This window comes from Castor canadensis, chromosome 14 (assembly GCF_047511655.1).
Source record: "Castor canadensis chromosome 14, mCasCan1.hap1v2, whole genome shotgun sequence".
Taxonomy (NCBI): Eukaryota; Metazoa; Chordata; class Mammalia; order Rodentia; family Castoridae; genus Castor; species Castor canadensis.
The window spans coordinates 65,401,624-65,422,657 of NC_133399.1; the positions used below are offsets into that span (position 1 = coordinate 65,401,624).

At 41.3% G+C, this 21,034-nt stretch overlaps 2 protein-coding genes across 3 annotated transcripts in view; one reads left to right on the forward strand and one right to left on the reverse strand.

The window, feature by feature from the left end:
• Window positions 1–21,034, forward strand: part of Gsr (glutathione-disulfide reductase) — a 49,022-nt gene that overhangs the window by 19,691 nt on the left and 8,297 nt on the right. For both annotated transcript variants that reach the window (XM_074054689.1, XM_020172626.2), the window contains exons 2-8: window positions 4,924–4,950; window positions 7,744–7,832; window positions 8,860–8,929; window positions 11,537–11,684; window positions 14,446–14,500; window positions 18,160–18,259; window positions 20,266–20,352. In XM_074054689.1, the coding sequence (XP_073910790.1) occupies window positions 4,924–4,950; window positions 7,744–7,832; window positions 8,860–8,929; window positions 11,537–11,684; window positions 14,446–14,500; window positions 18,160–18,259; window positions 20,266–20,352 (576 nt within the window). The remainder of the gene's footprint in view (window positions 1–4,923; window positions 4,951–7,743; window positions 7,833–8,859; window positions 8,930–11,536; window positions 11,685–14,445; window positions 14,501–18,159; window positions 18,260–20,265; window positions 20,353–21,034) is intronic.
• LOC141416881 (large ribosomal subunit protein eL29-like) lies at window positions 3,853–4,495 on the reverse strand. The gene has a single exon (XM_074054690.1). The coding sequence runs from the start codon at window positions 4,454–4,456 to the stop codon at window positions 3,965–3,967; it is 492 nt and encodes a 163-aa protein (XP_073910791.1). The 5' UTR covers window positions 4,457–4,495; the 3' UTR covers window positions 3,853–3,964.

Sequence of the window (21,034 nt, forward strand, 5' to 3'; positions counted from 1 at the left end):
GAAGTAATAGTGGGTACTCTGATATTGTGAGCCTGTGTCCTGATAAGGCTGAGTGCATTTCTAAATGCAGCTTACTAAAAGGAACGCAGTTTAAAGAAACCTTGTCATCCTTCACCACTGACAGGTGTCCCTTAAAAACCGAAAACTACCCTAATTCTTCCCATGGGTTTGAAATTTAACAAAATGGGGCCCACCTATATTCATAAATGTCAAGTAAAGGAGTGGTCATTCATGTAGGGTGGGGTTAGTTGGGGTAGGCAACTCCTGTTGTTGAACCTAGCTCATTTACCTCATTGATTGTTTAATATCTTAGTATAACACTGCTTTGCAGTCTGCCTCAGAACCCACTAAGTCTGCAGGGCCAGAAAAAGAAGTGAATTCTCAGTTTTTTGGGGTTTTTTTGTTGTTGTTGTTTTTTTCCTGGCAGAGGTGGTTTATGAGTGGGGTTTGAACTCAGGTCTTCATGCTTGTAAAGCAGGCACTCTACCGCTTGAACCACGCCTCCAGTTCATTTTGCTGTCGTGATTTTGGAGATGGGAGAAGTCTCTCACACTGTTTGCCTGGGTTGGCCTTGAACTGCAATCCTTTCAATCTTAGCCTCCCAAGTAGCTAAGATTACAGGCATGAGCCACCAGCTCCTGGCTAGACTTTCTGTATGTCAAATACACTTGTAAAAAGCAGCAATATACTGAAATTGAAGGAATGATATGGAAATACTAATAACCTTTGGCATTTGGAAGTAGATTCCGGTCAGTCACGTTTACTAACAATTTATTCACTGGGTGTTGCAACATTAATAGAATGTGGGGTCCCAGATCCTTTTGTTTGAGGGACAAGAGATAGCAGGCTAGACTATCACTGCAGTGGAAGTCAGATTTTCCCGAAGAGTCTGGTCTCACAGAGCTCCCAGAGTAACAATCCTTTTAAGTCTGATGAATCCTGGAACTGGGAAGATCAGGTTAATCACATACTCTGTTTAGCTAAATATTAAGCAAACACAAGCTCTACCTTTTTTTTTTTTTTTTGTGGGACTAGAGTATGAACTCAGAACTTTGCACTCACAAGGCAGGTGCTCTACAGCTAGAGCCACACCTCCAGTCCATTTTACTCTGGTTATGTTGGGGGTCTCAGGAGCTATGCCCAGGCTGACCTCGAACATCCATCCTCCTGATCTCAGCCTCCCAAGTATTGTAGGGTTACAGGTGTGAGCCACCAGCACCCAGTTTAGTTAATACCTCATGCTATTAATAACACATTTAATAACCTAACTAAATGTGTTAGTTCATTCTGCTTTGCACAGAATCAATCCTCCCTCCCTCCCTCCCTTCCTCCCTCCCTCCCTCCCTCCCTCTGCTTGATGCCTCCTGGACTAACCTTTATCTGAAATGAAAAAGGCTTTGAAAGGTGGAGTCTTGGATATTGAACATTTTATATGTGCAGGAGACAGGACTACTTGATACCTAGACAACATCTAACATTTATTTAGTTGCTGTTGGTGTAAAGCTGATGACATGCTACAAAGACCAGGCTCTTTAAGTGCTGATTGGTCCATTTTCTATGTACTCCTTCCTCATACTGGTCTGGAACTAGATTTTAGGATGCAAAAAGTCAGAAGGAGAAAACTGTAGGCAACTATGGTGGGGCATGGAAGAGAGAAAACAGGAAGGAAGTTCACTTTATTGAAAGATAGGTAATATACCTACCAGTATGAGCCATGTGAAGCATTTTCCTTAGGCAGAACTTATGGTAAGGGGGGCAGTGTAAGAAAAATGGTGAAGTCCCTGAATTTTGCCACCTGCATGTGTCCTGTCCCTACTTGGAGAGATCTCTGCCATAATGTGAGCCAATGCTGGCAGGCCCACCGAGTGGAAGGATTCTGTGCACTAAATAGCTTGGAACACAAAGTTCTCAGGCATGGATCATCAGTTTAGAAAGGGAGACTGAGTTGTAAGAGTCTGATGATAAGTTGACTGTAAAAAAAAAAGCACAAGAAACTTGGTTTTCATTTCTAGTCAATGCCCACCCAAGAATGGAGGCTCTGTGAGGGAATTTGTCAGGTGGAAAGTGTCATTTGCTTAGCGTTTAGCAGCTGTGTGCACCTCTAGGAAGCCAGAGCCCGGAGAACCCAGTGCAAACTTTCTTGGCATCAGTAGATCTGTTTCAGATAGGAAGCTGCCAGGGAATTTATCTCCTCCTCCACAGCCTTGAGAGTCAGCAGACTGCAGACATAATTCAGAGGTGCCCATGTCCTTATCAGATCTGTCTAAACTAGAAATCAGTGCTTTATCTACATGATCTGTAATCTCAAAGCCTCTTACTGCATCTTATGGGATAGGAAACCACTTGGAAAGAGTTAGAAACTCACCCACGTACAGCCACTGAGTGGTAGAACCGAGAGTCAGACCGGAAGACTCAAGGCCTGTGTTCTCAGACCTCCTACACACATCAGCTAGAGGAGAAGGAAAAGAGGAAGGGGTGAGCATGATTGAGGACTGGTAGAGTAGCTCAAGTGGTAAGAGCACTGACCAGCAAGCGTGCGGCCTGGAATTCACGCCCCAGTACCTTAAAAAGAGAAAAAGGAATGAGCATGGGGTACGTAGCTCTGCTCCTAGCCTCCCCAGCTTTGAGGATAATTAAATGTGGTTTTTGTTCCAAGTCAAAGAGACATCTGAACTTGGTGTCTAAAACCAACAGATACCCCTGGAGGCCTGTTCTCAGGAGCTGCAGAAATAGGACAAGTAGTATTTCAGGGTCACAGCCTTCCTTTCAGTCACCTCCCCAGGCCCTAAATTGTGCTTCATTGGGGTGTCTCTGGCTTACGGTACCAAGGCCACGACTTTCCACCGCCCTTTTTATCTGATTTCCAGTCCAGTCCTCTTGTGATTTTAGGGAACATAGCGATTCTACCACTGCCCCTTGAAGATCTTGGTATCTTGGAGAAGCCCAGAGCCTCTCTGGCTGGGACGAGAGACTCCACAGCAGCAGGGATTGTATGCCCATTTAGTGTTTTACCTTGCATAAGGCCTGGCACAAGTGTGTGGTTAATTCATGCTTTGGGACAAAGGAATGGCTCCAAGGTTTAAAAAAAATTAGAAGCCAAAAGGCAGAAACTCCTTTTCAATAACCAGAGGTCTGAAAGCTTGTGGTAGAGTACCTGCTTAGCAAGCTCAAATCCCTGAGTTGAAACCCCAATACTGCCAAAAAAAAGTCATCTGCTTGGCACTGTGGATAAGGCCATCTCGACACTTAGAAGCAACAAGATTATTTATTGCCTCAAATAAATTTAAAATGGCTTCACATGCATATAGGGTAAACTGATGGGTGAGAGTGGCTCAGATGTTTTAGTGCCTCATGAGCCTTTGGGTTTTCAAAGGCTCCTGGGAAGCCAGAGAAGGCGAGCAGAAGAAAAGTAGATACCTTTTTTATGTGTGAGGTACTGGGGCTTGAACTCAGGGCCTTCACTCTGAGCCACTCCACCAGCCCTTTTTTGTGATGGGTTTTTTGGAGATAGTCTCATGAACTGTTTGCCCAGGCTGGTTTCAAACCGAAATCCTCCTGACCTCTGCCTCCTGAGTATCTAGGATTGCAGGTGTGAGCCACCAGCACCTGGCTTCTCATGAGTTTTTACTGGATGAAATCTTGCAACTGTGTTTTCCTTTGTGTACTGGCTGCTAAAGCCTGAGTCAAATTTGTGGTCTGTCTGTAATGTGTACATAAGGCTTCCCGACAGGGATGAGTCTCACTGCTTTGGGCCTGAGGGATAACATAAGTTTCCATTAGCAGTTTTATTAAAAGGCCATCATAGATGTTTTTAGTAAGTTTCTCAGAATTTCTTTTTTTTTTTTTTTTGACCCTGCTTCAGATTTATTTGTAGAAACAGCATAGACACCAGCCACCCTGCAGATGACAGCCAGGGGGGTCCCATTAGTCCACCTGTCCTCACAATGGCAGACAGAGGCCTTTACTATGGGGCCTTCACAGGGGCTTGGGCACCTTTGGGAGCTTGTGCCTGGGTAGGAGCTTTTGCCGGAGTGGAAGCTGGAGCTGCAGCCTGGGCCTGGGCCTTGGCCTTGGCCTTGGCTTTGGCCTTGGGCCGGCAAAGCCTGCGACCCCTGGCCATATAGGTACGAATTCGCTTCCCCAGCTTGGGATGGGCAATGAAGGCAAGTCGCTCGAGCTTGCGGTTGGCACCCTTTGGGATCCTGTGTTTTTTGGCCTCTTTGGGCTTTACAAGGGCCTTGATAGCCTCGGCACGTGCACTCACGGCCTTGGCATTGTTCGCCTGCATCTTCTTCAGGCCCTTCTTGTTGTGCTTCTTAGCAAAACGCATGTTCCTCAGGAACTTAGGGTCTACCCCCTTAAGAGATTCATATCTTTGTGATCGGGGTTTCTTGATGCCATTTCTGTGCCATTTTCTGGACTGGTTGTGAGTGGTATGGTTCTTGGACTTGGCCATGTCTGCACCGTAACCCGCGGCTCCACAAGCGCCGGGAGCCGGTCAGAATTTCTTTATTAGGATATATTCGTTGTACAGGTAGGGATTCATTGTGACAATTCCAAATAGGCTTATATTGTACATTGGTTACATCGCCCTCACCATCTCTCCCCGCAACCCCTTCCCTGCCCCACTTAATCCCAGAAATATTTTAATATAGCTGCTCAGATGATTGAGTTGCCTCTCCTTCCCCTTGAGAAAATCTAATAAGTAAAATTTTTTCTATTTTATCACTTATCACATAAGTAAAGTAATGTTCTTTTCCACTTCTGTGATAGGAAACAGGAAGTAACTGTGGAATCTAATTCATTGTGACTTAGAACTCAAGGGCATCTCCTTTTTTGATGCTTGGGGTTTATTTGATTTGTTCCAGGTGTGTTTGTTGGTTTTCATTTACTATTTTTAACTTGCATCTTTCCCCCCCACAGGTGAATGTCGGATGTGTACCAAAGAAGGTAGAATTTTTATTTCTCTTTCCTTCTACACTCCTTTTTCATATTTATAAATCATGATCAGAATAAGGATATTTCCAGATGTATCAGTTAAAATTCTTTTTGCAATAAATGAGAACCTAACTAAAAGTAGCTTGAGTGATTACATGGTTTTTGTTTGTATTTTTTAGTATCACCGGGTAGGAAGCCTGAAGATGGGCAGTTCTTGACTTAGCATTTAAGTACATCTGAAAGAACTCTGGTCTCTCCCACTTTCCACTCTGCCATCCTGGGTGTATAATTAACAGTAAACCCAGCCTTGGCCACACCTGGCTCTAGGCAGGTTCTTATCTGCAGTGTCTGCAGATTGCTTTAGGACCTCTTGGCCAGGATTGAATTATGCTTGCAGGAGATACTGATCAAGTGAGTAGCATTTTCAACTCAGAAAGGGAACCAGGTACTGCTAAGGCAGTAATCAGAAAAGTATTAGCTCCTGGACAATAACTGCATAGCGTGTGCAAAAGAAATTCACCCTGAAAATTCATGCTGTAAGTTCTTTTACTAAGTTCCTATATCACAGAGAATTTTTTTCTCACTAGGGAGACTTAGCCAGCAAACCAAATTATTGAATGGAATCTTCTCAAATATTCTAAGCTCTGTAGCCTTGTGGATTCTCTTACCATAATTGTGATTTTTAGTCATGATCTGTCGTGTAGTCAACATTGACTACTCATTTGTATGCTTCACAAAGAGGAAAAATTGGCAACTTTTATTTCCACAGCTGCTTCTTGCTTATAGTTGCAAGTAATTTTATGCCTTGTTGGAGTGTACAGTCATTCCTCAGTATGCATGGGGATTGGTTTTTGTATATCAAGATCCATGGATGTGCTAGTGCATTATATAAAATGGTGCAGTGTTTGCATATAACTTATGCACACCCTCTTACATTCTCTAAATCATCTTTAGATTGTTTGTAATACCTAATACAATGCAAATGCTTTGTAAAAGTTGTTATGCTATATTTAAGGAATAATGACAAGACATGGTCAGTATAGATATACTTTTCAAAAAATGTTTTCCATCTGAGGCTTGTTGAATCTGCAGATACAGAACCCATGGATACAGAGGGCCAGTTGTACTCTCAAAACACATTATAACTCCAGCCTTACAATGTTTAGTTACTGAGCTTCCATTTTATTTATTTATTTTTGCAGTCTGGGAATTGAACCCAGGGCCTTGTACATTCTAGGCAAGCACTCTACCTCTGAGCTATACCCTCAGCTCCTAGTCCTAGATTTTGGAATTTGTTCTACTTGGAGTCATGCAATTGTGGATGTATTAAATGTGTAAATTAGTTATAAGGTGGTTTATGCCATTTAGACCAACACAGTAATTATTTAGTGTTGATTAATGTTACCTCGTTATTTCTAAAAATATCATTGCGCAGAGAAATCTGAATTTGTAATATTTTGTTTCCATACTTTGTTTCATTTATTCCTTCTGATCACATCTGCTAGATATTTATCTTCTATTTTTATAAGGTTCTACTGATTTCAAAGTGCTTTTGTATTCTTAAGGATCAGTTGGTAATTGCCTCTTGTTTTGCAGAGCAGCCTGAAGCCCAGAGTAACTTCTCCTATCAGAAAGGGTAGCATGAAGCAGCAATAGAGAAGGAACCCAGAGGATGAGAACCCACTTGGCCCCTACCATTCTGATTCAGTCTGAGCCAAAAGGCCCAAAGAAGTCATACAGAGTCACCCTCCCCAGAGGGTATTCAGTGCTACACTGTGGCAAATAATACAAAGTGAAAGCAAATAAGCATGATACCATATGCTAGAGGTAAAGTGATGTTTATTAACATAACAATTTATGTATGGTATCGATAAATCTTCCAATGCATTAAGATTAAGAATCAAGGGCTGTGGGTGCACCTTAGTGGTCAGGTGCTTCCCTAACATGCACAAGGCCTGAGGTCAATTCCCAGCACTGGGGGGAAAAAAGGAATCTAGCAGATAGGTAGCTATCTGCAGCAGGCATGGAGAGGTGGGGGCACATCTATAATCCTAGTAGCACTTTGGATAGCTGAGGCAAGAAGATTGTGAGTTTGATGCCAGGCTGGGAGACATAGCCAGACTTTGTCTCAAAAAAAAAAGTCTCAGCAAGCCATCAATTTAATCATCTTGGGTGTAAAGGGAGAAAAGTACAAAGGGCTGGTCTTGAAGTGTCTTGTCTGGCAGAGGAAAGTGGTAGTTTGTTACTTGGAGTTCTGAATGCCCATCTCACTATCCTAATGAACAGCTGGCACAGAAGACCTTGATGGAGTGCAGAGCGCATTCCACAGAAGGTGCATTCTACCTTCGCTTTGTAGATGTCTAATTCCATGCCTCCTAATAAGGGAATAACCTAGCAGGAGTCCATTACCTTAAACTTTTTAGCCCTAACTACCTCGTAGCTTTTTCTTCTAAATTACTATTCTGTAGTTACAGATGCATTCCATTTACTGGGCAAGGCTTACAGAAATCTAAAATTTTAAGTGGGAATTATATAGTTAAAGGAATGACTCTGGACCTGTAATACTCTGCTTTTATAGTATTTACAAGGTAGATAAATTAATAGTAGATGTAATTTTCCTGATTATCTCAGAAGCTGCAATGTAAAATCCATCTGATCATAACTTCCAAACTTTCTTAATATGTTCAGTTTTGTTTTTAATTTCGAGGTCAGTATTTTTATCTGTTGTTGCATGGTTACTATTCATTCATGAGTTCTGTCTTCAGCATTCATGCATGACTGTTTTGGGTACTTATTTTTTCATAGGTAATGTGGAACACAGCTGTCCACTCTGAATTCATGCATGATCACGTGGATTATGGCTTTCAGAGCTGTGAGAGTAAATTCAATTGGCAGTAAGTATTAGTGCTTAAAAGGTTCAGTTTACAAATGTGTGTATTTTCATAATCTAGCTGTAAACTTCTGGGAGAGTATTACTGTTGTAAAATTTACACATAGGACTGGGGATGTAACTCAGGGGTAAAGCTCTTGACTGTGATACACAAGGCCCTGTATTCAGTCCCCGGCACTGTTAAAACACACATACACACTCTCTCTCTCTCTCTCTCTCTCTCTCTCTCTCTCTCTCTCAGTAAATAAATAAGCATTTTACCCATTTTAAGTGTATAATTGATTAGCATTTAAATTCATTCACAGTTTTGTGCAGTCATCAGCACTATCCATTTCCAAGAACTTCTCCGCAATCCCAAACAGAAACTCTTGTACCCCTTAAATACTAACTCCTCATTCTCCCCTTCCATGGTACCCATGGTTCTTCTATTCACTTTTTGTCTCTATAACTTAGCCTATGCTAAATATTTCATATAAATAGGATCATATAATACTTTTCCTTTCAGGCCGGGTTTTATTTCACAGAGCATAACATTGTCAAGGTTTTGTCCATTTCGTAGCCATGCTTTTACTGAAAATTAGTATTCCATTGTATGATGTTCCAGTTTGTTTTTCTAGTCATTGGATTGCTTCTACTTTATAGCTAATGATGCTGCTGCATGCGTTGGTATACGCCTACCTGTTTAATTCCTGCTTTCAGTTCTTAAGTAACTGCCATAAACTTTTGGAGCCACCATATTTTCAAAAATAGTAAATCTATGCAATTTTTCAACCAATACTATGTCTTGAGTGGCAACCATGTACTAGGTACCATGCCAAAGCAGCTCTCACTGTTTTCCATGCAGAAAGAGGCCTACATGCTATGGATGCTGACTGAACCTTCTCCATGACCTGTAACAGGCTAGAACCTGTGGGATAGGGGGTGAACACAGGGAAGGACAATTGTCCTCACAGTCACTCAGTTCATTCTTGTTGATAGCTGGCTGTTCAGGAACATCCTTTTTCTGAGTACTAACTCAGGTTTCATTGCAGCGTTATAAAGAAGAAGCGGGATGCCTATGTGAGCCGTCTGAATACCATCTATCAAAATAATCTAACCAAGGTATGTATGCAGGATTTTGAACATGAAGGAGAAGCTCTTTGCTGCTGGAGTAGGTAACATGGGCTAGCCAGATAAAAATATAACCTTTGATTATGTCCTATTGTTTCTATTATTTATTTTCAATGAGCAGTTTTGAAGTTAACCTCTGACTTGGTAGGCCAGTGTCTCTTCCTTGTGCAGAATAGACAGTGTGTGCCAAGGTCCATCGACCAGGTCTCACCTGATGACTGCATCTTGAATAGGTCTAGCCCTCCATTTAATTCAGAAGTCAAACACATGAGAGACTGGCTTATATACAAGAAGGGCCAGTGTACTAATCAAAATAAGGAGCACTGTCTAGCTGAAAACCTGTAATTGTTCATTTTCTCAAATTAGCTTTGTCCTAGTTTTGTCCTTGGTGACTGGATCTACTCTTTAGAGCAAATGATCATTCAGAAAATAAATGAAGTCCAATCAAGAAAACTGGCAAACTTGTTTGCCTCCAGCAAATATATGTTGTCCTTCACCTCCTGAGGCTATTTCACGTTGTGCTTACGTGTCACACATTTTCCACCCAGGACCATGCTGGTGACGTTGACAAATTGTGCCTCATCTAGCCCTTCTTTATCCTGACAGCATATTTCCTACTACCCTTACTTTGCATTTTCTAAGATTTCTGCATAGCTTAGGTTATGTTTAGATAACGGTGGACTCTTTGAAGTGTGTGTGCGGCACTGGGGTTTGAATGCAATGCCTCATGCTTGCTAGGCAGGCACTCACCATTTGAACCACACAGCCTTAGCCCAGACTCTTGATTATATCTCCTTAGCAGCCATGTTTATAAACTAATTTTTAGAGGAGTTTCTTCTAAAGATGGTTAACTTCATATACTTTTATATTGGTTCTAATCATTAATTGGATTTTTTTTTTTGGAGGATATTTTGTGACCTTACAGTCCTAGGGGCCTACATTCTGTATGCACTGCCTACAAGAGATCTCAGGACTGCTAGACCCACATCAACTTTTTTTTTTTTTTTTTGGGTGAGACTGTGATTTGAACTCAGGGCTTCAGTCCTGAAAGCACTACCACTTCAGTCACACCTTCGGTCCATTTTATTGCTCTGGTTATTTTGGAAATGGGGGCGGTCTCTAAAACTGTTGCCTGGGCTGGCCTCAAACCTTGATCCTCCCAATCTCAGCCTTCCAAGTAGCTAGGATTACAGGTGTGAGCCACCAGCACGTGGCTACATCAGCTTTTTTAAATGGAACTAGCTAAAATTCTTTTGCAAAACAGGTAGGAAAATTACTAAGAAATCAGCATTTTAAAAAATACTTGCAGATCTTAGTGCATAGTAGAACTTACTGTGACCTATGTTAAGGGAATTATTTACATCTGGTCCAGAAATTCTGCACAGCAAAAGAAACTTTCTATCTCATATCCTAGGAAATGATATTGTCAGTCAGCCTGCAGCACCTTGAGAGCTCCTTACCCCCAAAGAAAGGATTCTGGAAGCTAGTAGGTTTTGGCATTGATCATAATTCACTTGATTAAGCCAGGCACCTGTAGGAACAGGCCTGGAGGGGTGATTTGGAAGGAGGAAATAAGAACTAAACATGTTCCAAAATGTTGAAACACTGCCTTGTGTGTACATATTTACATGGTTCCATTATCCTTGTAAGTTGCTCACATTTGCATGCCAGGACATGTATCACAACTGGCTGAAGCTTGCTGGCAGTCCCCAAATTGAGCCTTTGTGCAGAGGATGCCAGTAAGAAAGTTAGCATCTAAAAGATCCTTTTTTTGTGTGTGTGTGTACTAGGTTTGAACTTAGGGCTTTGTACTTGTGGGGCTGATTCTCTTATCACTTGATTCACCCCTCCAGTAAAAGTTAGCATCTAAGTTTTCAGTGTCTTTACTATAGAACCTCACTATCATGTAGTTTTGTGCTATTCCTAGTTGGGTTTTTTTGTTTGTTTGTGGTGGGACTGGGGTTTGAACTTACCTTTGCAAAGCAGGTACTCTACTGCTTGAGCCACTCTTCCAGTCCATTTTGGCCTGGTTATTTTGGAGGTGGAGTCTCATGAACTGTTTACTTGGGCTGGCCTCAAACCTTGATCCTTTGATCAGCCTCCTTAGTAGCTAAGATTACAGGCATCATGACCCACTGGTGCCGGGTTTCCCATTTGTTTTAAGAAAACAGAGGTGTTGAATCTCCCACCCTTGGCCAAAGATTTTTTTTTACTTTTCTCCTTTTTGCTTTCTTATCCTTCCACTCCTCCAAGCACATCACTTTTTCAATGTCTTTTCATTATGAGTAGGGAAGACTTTCTCCCTCAAGTCTTGGAGTCAAAGATGTCTTTTTTCCCTGTTAGTGAAACTTGCATATAATTTTTGCTCTCTGGGTTTTGGCCCAGGACAGTACCTTTCTTTCTCTTGTGCTCATTGGGCATGTAATGGCAACCCCCTCACCAGAGTATGGTACCAGTCAAGATTTCTACAGAAATGTGAATGACAAGTTGTCTTAGCATCTACAAACCAAAAATAAAAGTCTTTAGTGGAAAATAAAAGCTGATGAGTTGTCTTGGTTGTTTTGGTTGTATCTTAATAACATGCCATTCCTTCTCCAGTCCCACATAGAAATCATCCATGGCCATGCAGCATTCACAGATGGTCCCCAGCCCACAGTTGAGGTCAATGGGAAGAAATACACCGCTCCTCACATCCTGATCGCCACAGGTGGTGTGCCCTCGCATCCTCAAGAGAGCCAGATCCCTGGTGAGTTTTCCTAAGGCCATTATGTATAGACAGTGATCAGGAGGGGTTTACTGTGCACTTGGCCTCACAGGCCATGTCATGGAATCAGCTAGAATACTTTTCTCTTGGGAAAAACCATGAGAGAGGGTCTCTGCAGAACCTAAATTTACCTGGCTGAGTGGCAGCCAGTGAGGGACAGAAAAGTATTTCATCTAGCTTGGGGCTGTATATATTGCCTGTAATAAACTAGAGAAATCAGCAAGGTCTTCATTCCTTTCCTTCTCTGCATGTATAGATTGCTTCCAGCCTCTATTTGTCAGATGTGTTGTTATTTATAAGACACATGATATATTAACTATTTGTTTAAAGGAGAAAAATCTTGTAAGGATATAGCTTTACTAGTTAGTTGAGTTAAGCCTTTTCATTTTCGTGGGGCTAGGGATTGGACTCAGAGCCTCGCACATCCTAGTAAAGTGTTCTACCACTGAGAACCACCCCCAGTCCTTGGATTTTTTTAGACATAATCTTACTATTTAGCCCAGGAAGACTTTGAACTTTTGATCTTCTTGCCTCTGCCTTTTGAGTGCTAGGATTACAGGCATGAACCACCACATCTGGCTGAGCCTTTTTATGTGCTTGTCTCTTACATAGGAAATTATGAAAGATTAAATTAGTAAGATTCTCAGAGATGCCCATTTCTGCCTTTGCATTTTATTTTATTTCTGCTTGGGATTGAACCCACTGCTGAGGTACATCTCCAGCTCTGCCTTTGTATTTTATACATGCAAAAGAGCCAAGGCCCGGGGTCAAATCATGAACATACTGCCATATCCTCTCATAAATACAGTGTGTGGCTTTCTCCCCAAGATTATGAGGTCTTTGTGGATGGTGAGCATAATATATACATTGTTCGTATTCTTCATGGATTAGCTTCATAAAACTCACGACCATCCTGAGTGTATTTCTGGTGTTTATGCATTTTTCCTTTTTTTTCTCTTTGGAGAGGGGATCCATAAATTGTTACTAGATTTTAAAAGGGTTCATGACCCCCAAAGATAAAGCGCACCCACCATAAAGGATATCAGGACACTTTTCTCAAGTAACTTAGAATCTAGTTAGGAATATTGGACATAAGCATAATTGAAAGGATTCTGAAAACCCTGCAATGGGTTGGGGTGAATCTCAGTGCTAGATCCTCTACCTCGCGTGTGCCAGGCCCTAGGTTTGACTCCCAGCACAACAAAAACCAAGAAACAAACAAAAAAACCCTGTAATGATCGCTCCCTTCAGACAGAAAAGTAGTGGTTAGGGTTAGGGCCAAATTGTTAAGACTCATCAAGCCAAAGAGAAGAATGTCTAAATATATGATAACTGTGGCAAATAATGGTTGGCTTATAAATGAAGTAGGGACAAGGTCTAAGTGACAATTTTAGAAACTAATCTGACTGTGACTAGAAAGGGAGAGAACAGAGAGGTTGGAGACCAGTTGGAGAACTGTTGCAGTTGTCTGCTGAAGGTGGGGATATGGTTCTAAATTAGTGTTTATACAGAAATGTGTTGGAAAGGTCTCGGTCCAGTTCTGCAGATAGTTACTGAGCCTCCTGCTCTAATGCCAGGACCTACAAAAAAGAATGGGTATAAAAGACAGGATGAGGGCTGAGGGCATGGCTCAAGTGTTAGAGCGCCTACCTCACAAGCACGTGGCCCTGAGTTCAAGCCCCAGTACTGTGTGGGAAAGACAGAATGAAGCATTAGGTGCTCTATCTCATTGATTCCAAGACACAAATTTTAAAAATACTCATCACCTCTGAGATCAGGATGTCTCTTATAATCATTGTGCTTAGATTTCGTAAAGAGATTCAGTGACTGATGTATATTTTGTAATGGGGTGGGGAGACGGAATCACAGGTTTACAATTAAAGGTGTTGTCCAGATTATTGGGGAAATGTGGTTCCTTTCACTGAAATGGTGAATTTGAGAATGAGATATGATTCGGAAGAAAAAGTTAAGATTCAATTCTAAGTATGCAGATTGGGCATCCCTAATCCTAAAATCCAAAATGTGCAATGCACCAAAATCCAAAGATTTTGAGCCCCAGCATGATATCACAAGTAGAAAATTCCACACCATAAAACTTTGTTTCAAATCTAAAATTATTTTAAAATATTTTATTATTGCTTTCATGCTATGCACATTTAAATGTGAACCCATCCCTAAGATATCTCATTATGTATATGCAAATATTCCCACATCTAAAAAAAATGAAATTTGAAGTGCTTCTGGTCCTAAACATTTTGCATAAAGGATACTCACCCTGAACTGAGTCTGAAGCCAAGTAGAGTTGTGCAGCAGAAGTTATTAATGGAATTGGAAATCCAAACTGAAACTGTGCATTTGTATGCCTCCACAGTTAGGTTTGGTTGAATGAAACCTTTGAAGAAAAAAGCAGAGAAGAGGGCCCAGGTTCAGCCTATGGCTTCCTGCCTACATTTGGGGTTGGAGGACAAAGTAGAGCCAGCAAAGAATTTGTTCATGAGAAGTGAAAAGATCTTGGTCCTTCAGAGAAATTTAAAAGTTATTTAACTATCACTACTGCTTCTAGAGAGAATTTTAAAATTTTAACTTGGGAAAGACTTGGTTGGCAGCTTTTCAAGTGGAGACTTTAACAAAACTGTTAAAAGAGAGTGTGTCAACTGAAAAAGTGTTTGGTTCTTGCATAAATATGCTCATTTTACAAGAGAAAGCAGTCTTATGTGAGTCTACATTGTGTTTTTCTACATAGGCTGTAGTCTGGGAATAACCAGTGATGGATTTTTTCAGCTGGAAGAATTGCCTAGGTAAGTGGACTTGACCTCAGGGATGCTTTCTGGAAATATCTATTCTTCTCTTTTCTCTTCTCTTCTCTTCTCTTCTCTTCTCTTCTCTTCTCTTCTCTTCTCTTCTCTCTTTTTTGAGACAAGTTCTTGCTATCGTTGCCAGACTAGTCTCAAACTCATGGACTCAAGTGAGCCAAGCACCTTAGCCTCAGTAGCTGGGACTATAGACCAAAGTCACCACACCCAGGTAACATGTCTCTTTTTCTTCCTCCTAGCCATTTATATGCACTTGCTGAAATCACATCTCTTTTTTTGACCTTGAGTAGGTTGCCACTAGCCCCCCTCAGTAGAGTCCTCCATGTTTTGTCAGAGAATGTTGCAGTGTTCAGGACACAGATAAGTTTGTCTAGCATCCAGTGATAATATGTGTAAGGTAACTGATTCTCCATAAATGAAAGCTCCATCAGCCTCACAGAATACACTTTCTACATTATCTTATTCTCTTGAGAATGGTGTCTCGCCTCAAATTCCTAGGATCTTACAACCCTCCTGCCTCAATTTCCCGAGCAGCTAGGACTACAGGTGTATACCACAAGCCTGACTGCCATTGTTCTTTATGAGCATTTGTGGTAATAAACTTTTGACCTAGATTTAGTTTGATTGGAAGGTGCTGCATATTGCAGGCTTTTTGGGTTAGAGAGATCCTCCCTTCATTCATGGTAAGAGATGAACAGAAGGGGCAGCCCTGTGGCTCGGCACCTGGCCTGTCTCCTCTGACTTGCCCTCCAGGGTTGGTATTGCTCAATGTGTTGCCTGTTCTGTGGCTGCTGCCAAGCCAGCGTAAAATTCTAAGCCACGCTTTTACACAGGCTCTTAGGAATCATCAGTGACTAATGAGCAATGCATGTGCCTTTACTTTAACTCACCTGAGCCACAGACAGGTAATGAAGGACAAGAGGGCTGCTTTGTAGTTCCATAGCTCTAGTGAAAAATGCCCCATGAAGATCTTCAGACCATGCAGTCTTCTGACTTTGAGGAGTCCTGAGAAGAGCATAGAGTCTTTATGGGTTTGCTGTGAGAGTGTGGAAATGCATTAGAGAGCAGCCTTCTTCCTCATGATCCACCCTGTACTGTTTGGTTTTTAGAGTTAATGATATGACACATGTGAGAATGCATCCAGAAATGTGATCATGATTCATCATGTTTAGATGGTGTAAATCAATCTAGCCTCTCTCTCAAGCAAGTTTTATTATAGCTACCTGTCAACTAGATATTTTTAAACCATTTAATAAGCTTATTGACATGAATATAAGCTTAATGAATAAATTTGTGCATGTTACACATCAAAGGCTCTGGAAATGCAGGAAGATAAGTTACCAGTTGAACTGGTAATGTGCTACTATTAGCACATGCCTATAGTCCCAGCTGTTTGGGAGGCTACGGTAGAGGATCGCTTGAGCCCAGGTGTTGGAGGCCAGCCTTAACAAAATGATGAGATGAGACTCCCTCTCAAAGAACCCCCAATAATAGCAATCGATTACAAACCTATAATCCTAGCATTTGGGAGGCTTAGGCAGTAGGATAGTGAGTTTGATGCCACCATGGGCTACATAGTGAAACCATCTTAAAAAAAGAGAGAGAGAGAGATAGCTAATCTTTTTTTCTCTTGCAAGACTCCTTTATTGTTAGAATTTTGATGAATAAGTAAGTCAGGAAAAGTGCTGTAGGTGCCGTATGCTGTGTGCTGTATCATTCCATTCTGCCCTCAGAGGGCTTCTAGGTGGATGGAGTTGGAACATGAAGGCTGTGGAAGGCTGCGGCACAAGTCGTTCTGGGGGAGTAGTGTTTTGAGGGATTTGGCAGCTTGAAAGATCATTTCCAGAGGCTTCTTTGGTGGCAGGAGGTGGCATGAAGGTGCCACTAGAGGTTGAGGGGAAGCATGAGGCTCCTCAAGATCTCCTGAAGAAGCCATGTTGCATGTCTGCTTTTCATTGCATGTCTGCTTTTCATATGTCCCCTCTGCTTGGACTGCTTCCTTGGCCCCTGTAAGAGACATTCATCTTTAACAAATCAGCATTTTCTGATCTGCAAGAACTGACTGAACCTCCTCGTTGATCAACCCAAGGGCATGTTTCTCCCTTCAGAAATTCCTCAAGGGCAGGGACCATTACCCATCCCATCTAGTGCAGTGCCTAGCACTTAGATAGTACATGTCCAGGGAAGAAAGGTAAGATGGAGGGATTAAAAGAAGAGCAGAGGGAAGACCTACAGAAAGGAAAAGAAGTCAACATACCTTAGGGATGAGGGAGGTAGAGATAGAAGAAGAGGTATTTCATAGGTTTGGAACTTTTATTCATACTCCAGATTGTAGGGTAAAAGGGGCATCACCCGGAACTTGTAGCCATTTGAGTTCTTATTTTATCTTCAGTCCAGACCATGAGCTCTCTGAAAGCTAGGACTCACAGCCTGGGTACTTTGCCTATAGAAGATGTTGGAGGAAGATTTCCTTTGTCTTTTCCCTAAGTGCTTCTTACCTAGACATTGTAACAATAGGAGGGGTTATGTTTGAAGTTTAAGAGGACATAACCCTGAGGACACTAGCTGCAATAGCTGTGGAATATTTTTCCCCCAGATACTGGGGTTTGGACTCAGGACCTTGCACTAGGGAAGCACTCTGCAACTTGAACCACACTTTTGTTTTTCAGATAGGGTCTTGCTACATTTTTCTTGGGCTGGTCTCAAGCTCATGATCTTCTTACCTCCCCCCTCCAGTAGCTGGAATTACGGATGTATGCCACCTCACCTTGCTGGATTCTTACTCCTTAGGCTTTTTTTTTTTTTTTTTTTTTTCCAGTACTGGGGATTGAACTCAGGGCCTTCTTCACCTTGAACCACTCCACCAGCACTTTTTTTGTGAAGGATTTTTTTGAGATACAGTCTCAAAGAACTATTTGCCTGGGCTGGCCTTGAACCAAGATCCTCCTGATTTCTGCCTCCTGAATAGCTAGGATTACAGGCCTGAGCCACTAGCATCCAGCATAGAAGTAAAGTCCAGAATCAGAGCTTCTTCATGATTGGGTGAATTCAGACATTCACCAAGAATTTGACTAGAGCTTAAGAAAGTTTCATTTGACTGCACATGTATCCAACATGTTAAAATGACTGCACATGTATCCAACATGGTAAAATGACTTGCACATGTATCCAACATGGTAAAATGACTTGCACATGTATCCAACATGGTAAAATGACTTGCTCAAATAGGAGAAATACTCAACATAGGAGGATAATGGTGCTGAGAACCACAGATCCAATGTTAGTTTTAGTAGCAAGGATCATTGCATAAGGAATCCTCTCTGGTTTCAAAGGTTTTTGCATCTTCTCAGAAGAAATGTGGATAAGGAACTTTTAAAACATGTATTTCCTTCTTCTACAATGGGACATTTCCCACTTCAAACTGCAAATGTGACATTTGAAACAGAAAAAGAAAAATGGAAAAACTGGTGAAATCTGAGTTCTAGTCAATAGTACTAATGTTAATTTCTTAGTTTTGACAAATGTAAGGAAAACTGAGCGAAGGCATCACGGAAATATCATGCTATCTTTGCAACTTATCTATAAATCCGAATTCATTCCAAAGTCAGATTATTAAAAATGTTAACTGTCTGCTTTTATCTTAGGCGCAGTGTCATTGTGGGTGCGGGTTACATTGCTGTGGAGATAGCTGGGATTCTCTCCGCCCTGGGCTCTAAGACATCGCTGATGATCCGACATGATAAAGTGAGTCCTGTCCTCTCCTCTTCCCTTTCCTTGACTTTTCTCTTTTTAGTTAAGAGAAAGAGTTTTTTCTTACATTGCTATTAAATGCTAGTAGATGGAGGTCATGTCGGTAGGTCTGTCCCACATGGGGCTGTGTGCCAGTTATTTTAAGTAGACTTTATTTCCCTTCAAGCTGCTGGTTGAGGGTGATAATTCTGAGATGACCCAACTGGTTGGTATTTTCATCATGAAGTAATTACCAGAAGATCTTAATAAGGAGACATGCAGGCTTGAATATAAATGTTACTTTCTATCAGGCTAATTTTATAACTCTGGAAATTAGTTTCATATAAAAAGATATTTTGAATTGTTAGCACTAAGTCAAAACAATTCATTAAATTCTTTGTCTTAAAGGAAACCTTGTAGCTCATCACCTTAAATTTCTTTTTTTCCCCCTTTCCTCCCTTCCTTCTTCCCTCCTTCTCTCCTTCCTTCCTTTCTTATTTTTTAAAAATTTTTACTATACTGGGGCTTGAACCCAGGACTCCACATATGCTAGGCAAACACTATATAGGTGAGCTACACTCCAGTTCTTTTTTAAATTTTATTTTGAGACAGGGTCACACCATGGAAGTTAGGCTGGCTTGAGTTCTTGCTCCTTCTGCCTCAGCCTCAGAGTAGCAGGAATTATAGGTGTGCACCGCCATGCGTGACTTTTGAATTTCATTTTAAACATGAAGAAATGAAATCCTAGAGAGGTTTTGTGGCTGTACAGAAGTAGAACTAGAGTTGGCCGAGGTTTTTGAAAGGCCCACCCACTGCTTTCTGTTTAGATGTGACCTGGGTGTTTGTCATTGCTTGGCCAAGTGTTGGCTATCTGTACCTGCTGTTCATGGGTATTGAGTTCTGCTACTGTACTGTAGCCTACTATATTAGAGCTTTCTGAGACCTGGGGTGGGGCAGAAACAAGAGTGTTGGCCCCAAAATCTGGTCCCACTGCTGGCTGTCCTTAACAGAGTGTGACTTGAGCCAGATCATTTAATGCCTTTGGGACTTAGGTCAGCAGGGACAGGTTTATCAGACCCCCAACCAATCAAATGCTGTGATTCTAATGTTTTTTCAGTGCTGGGGATTGAACCCAGGTCCTCTTGCTTACTGGACAAGTACTCTATCACTGAACTACATCCCTAGCCCTATAATTCTGTACTTAGACAAATAAAGATTACAAGAGTCTTAGTCAGTGTCCCAGAACTTTTTTTGGCTTGAACTGTGTCATATAATTAACTCTTGGGAGATCTGTCCAGAATAATAATATTTTATCATAGACATGATTTTGCATTACCAGAATATATACAGCACATTGGAAGAAAGAAGAAAGGCAGAAGGATAGTGAGCCTGAATTTAATTAATAAATAAATAAACTGCCACAGTCTTATCAGTACAGTGGATAATTCTTGCATTTGGAAAATCGGTTCACTTGTAGAAAGCCACATCTGCTTGGCTTTTGCCCTTTTCCATCCCAAGGTAATTCTCCAGTTGTAACTCCATCTAAAGTACTCTAAATAACTCAGACCTTCCTTAGATATGGTGTCTGTGGATTATGACAGACATATCTCCCAGGATAAGCTGTTGTTTCTAGTCATATAGACTAGAGAACCTTCCCTTAAATTATGTCAGAGGGAAAGCTGGCCCCAGACTCTTACAGATCCTTTTGCCTCTACTTAAGGAAAAGAGAAACAAGCTTGAAGGTAAAGAATATGAGGATAGAGGTCTGAAAGTTGGTTATCTGTTTTATTTTTTAATTAGGAAACAGGAGTTGATAAAGTCAGATGTAGTACAGGCATATAATGGTGATGTAGGAAAATAGAGGATTTATTAAAATTCTGCTCCCAATATGAGCGTGAGTGAAGGACATAAGAGAAAGGATGAGACAGGACTGAAATTTCCCTCCCAAGTTTGTAGCATGTCTTTAACCAACTTTAATTTCCTTCCCACCACCCATCCCTCTGCTGCCTGTTTAAATGCAGGTTCTTAGAAATTTTGATTCCCTGATTAGTTCCAACTGCACTGAAGAGCTGGAGAATGCTGGTGTAGAGGTCTTGAAGTACTCTCAGGTATGTGCACTCACGGCCCACAGAGCCCTTCCTCAAGTGTCACTCATGGATCACACTTTTTGCTGTTGGCTTCACCCAATTACGTGTGTGTGTGTGTGTGTGTGTTTCGTTGTTGGGAATTGAACCAAGGGCCTCACACATGCTAAGTAAACTCTCTTACCACTGAGCTGTAGCCTCAGCACCCAATTAGTTTTGTAAACACAAGCTCTGCATTTACCTCAACTATTCCACTTCTGTAATACTGCCAGTTATTTCCGTTCTTAAGAAGCTGTATTTCACATAATGAAGTCAAGGCGTAAAAGATTAGAAACCTGGTGGTTGAACTAATACTTTGATGCTTGTGCTCAGGAGCCTTTTTGCATGTCCTTGTTTTTCAGATTTATATTTATTTTTTAGGAAATGGTATGGAATCCATTTTTAAGGCATAACTTTTCAGATTTTGTAGGTGGAAAGAATTACCGGGTACTTCAGAGAGTAACTTGAATTTTAGCAGAATTTTCCTAGAGAATTAACTTTATAAAAGTGATTCCTTTTCCCCAAAGGGAAATGCTACTCTTTCAACATAGACCATGTTAAGTAAAGTGATAAATGAGAACATGTTTTGTGATGCAAAAACTGCTGACCTAGAACTGGAGGTGTGGTTCAAGTGGTAGAGTGTCTGCTTTGCAAGTGTGAAGCCTGG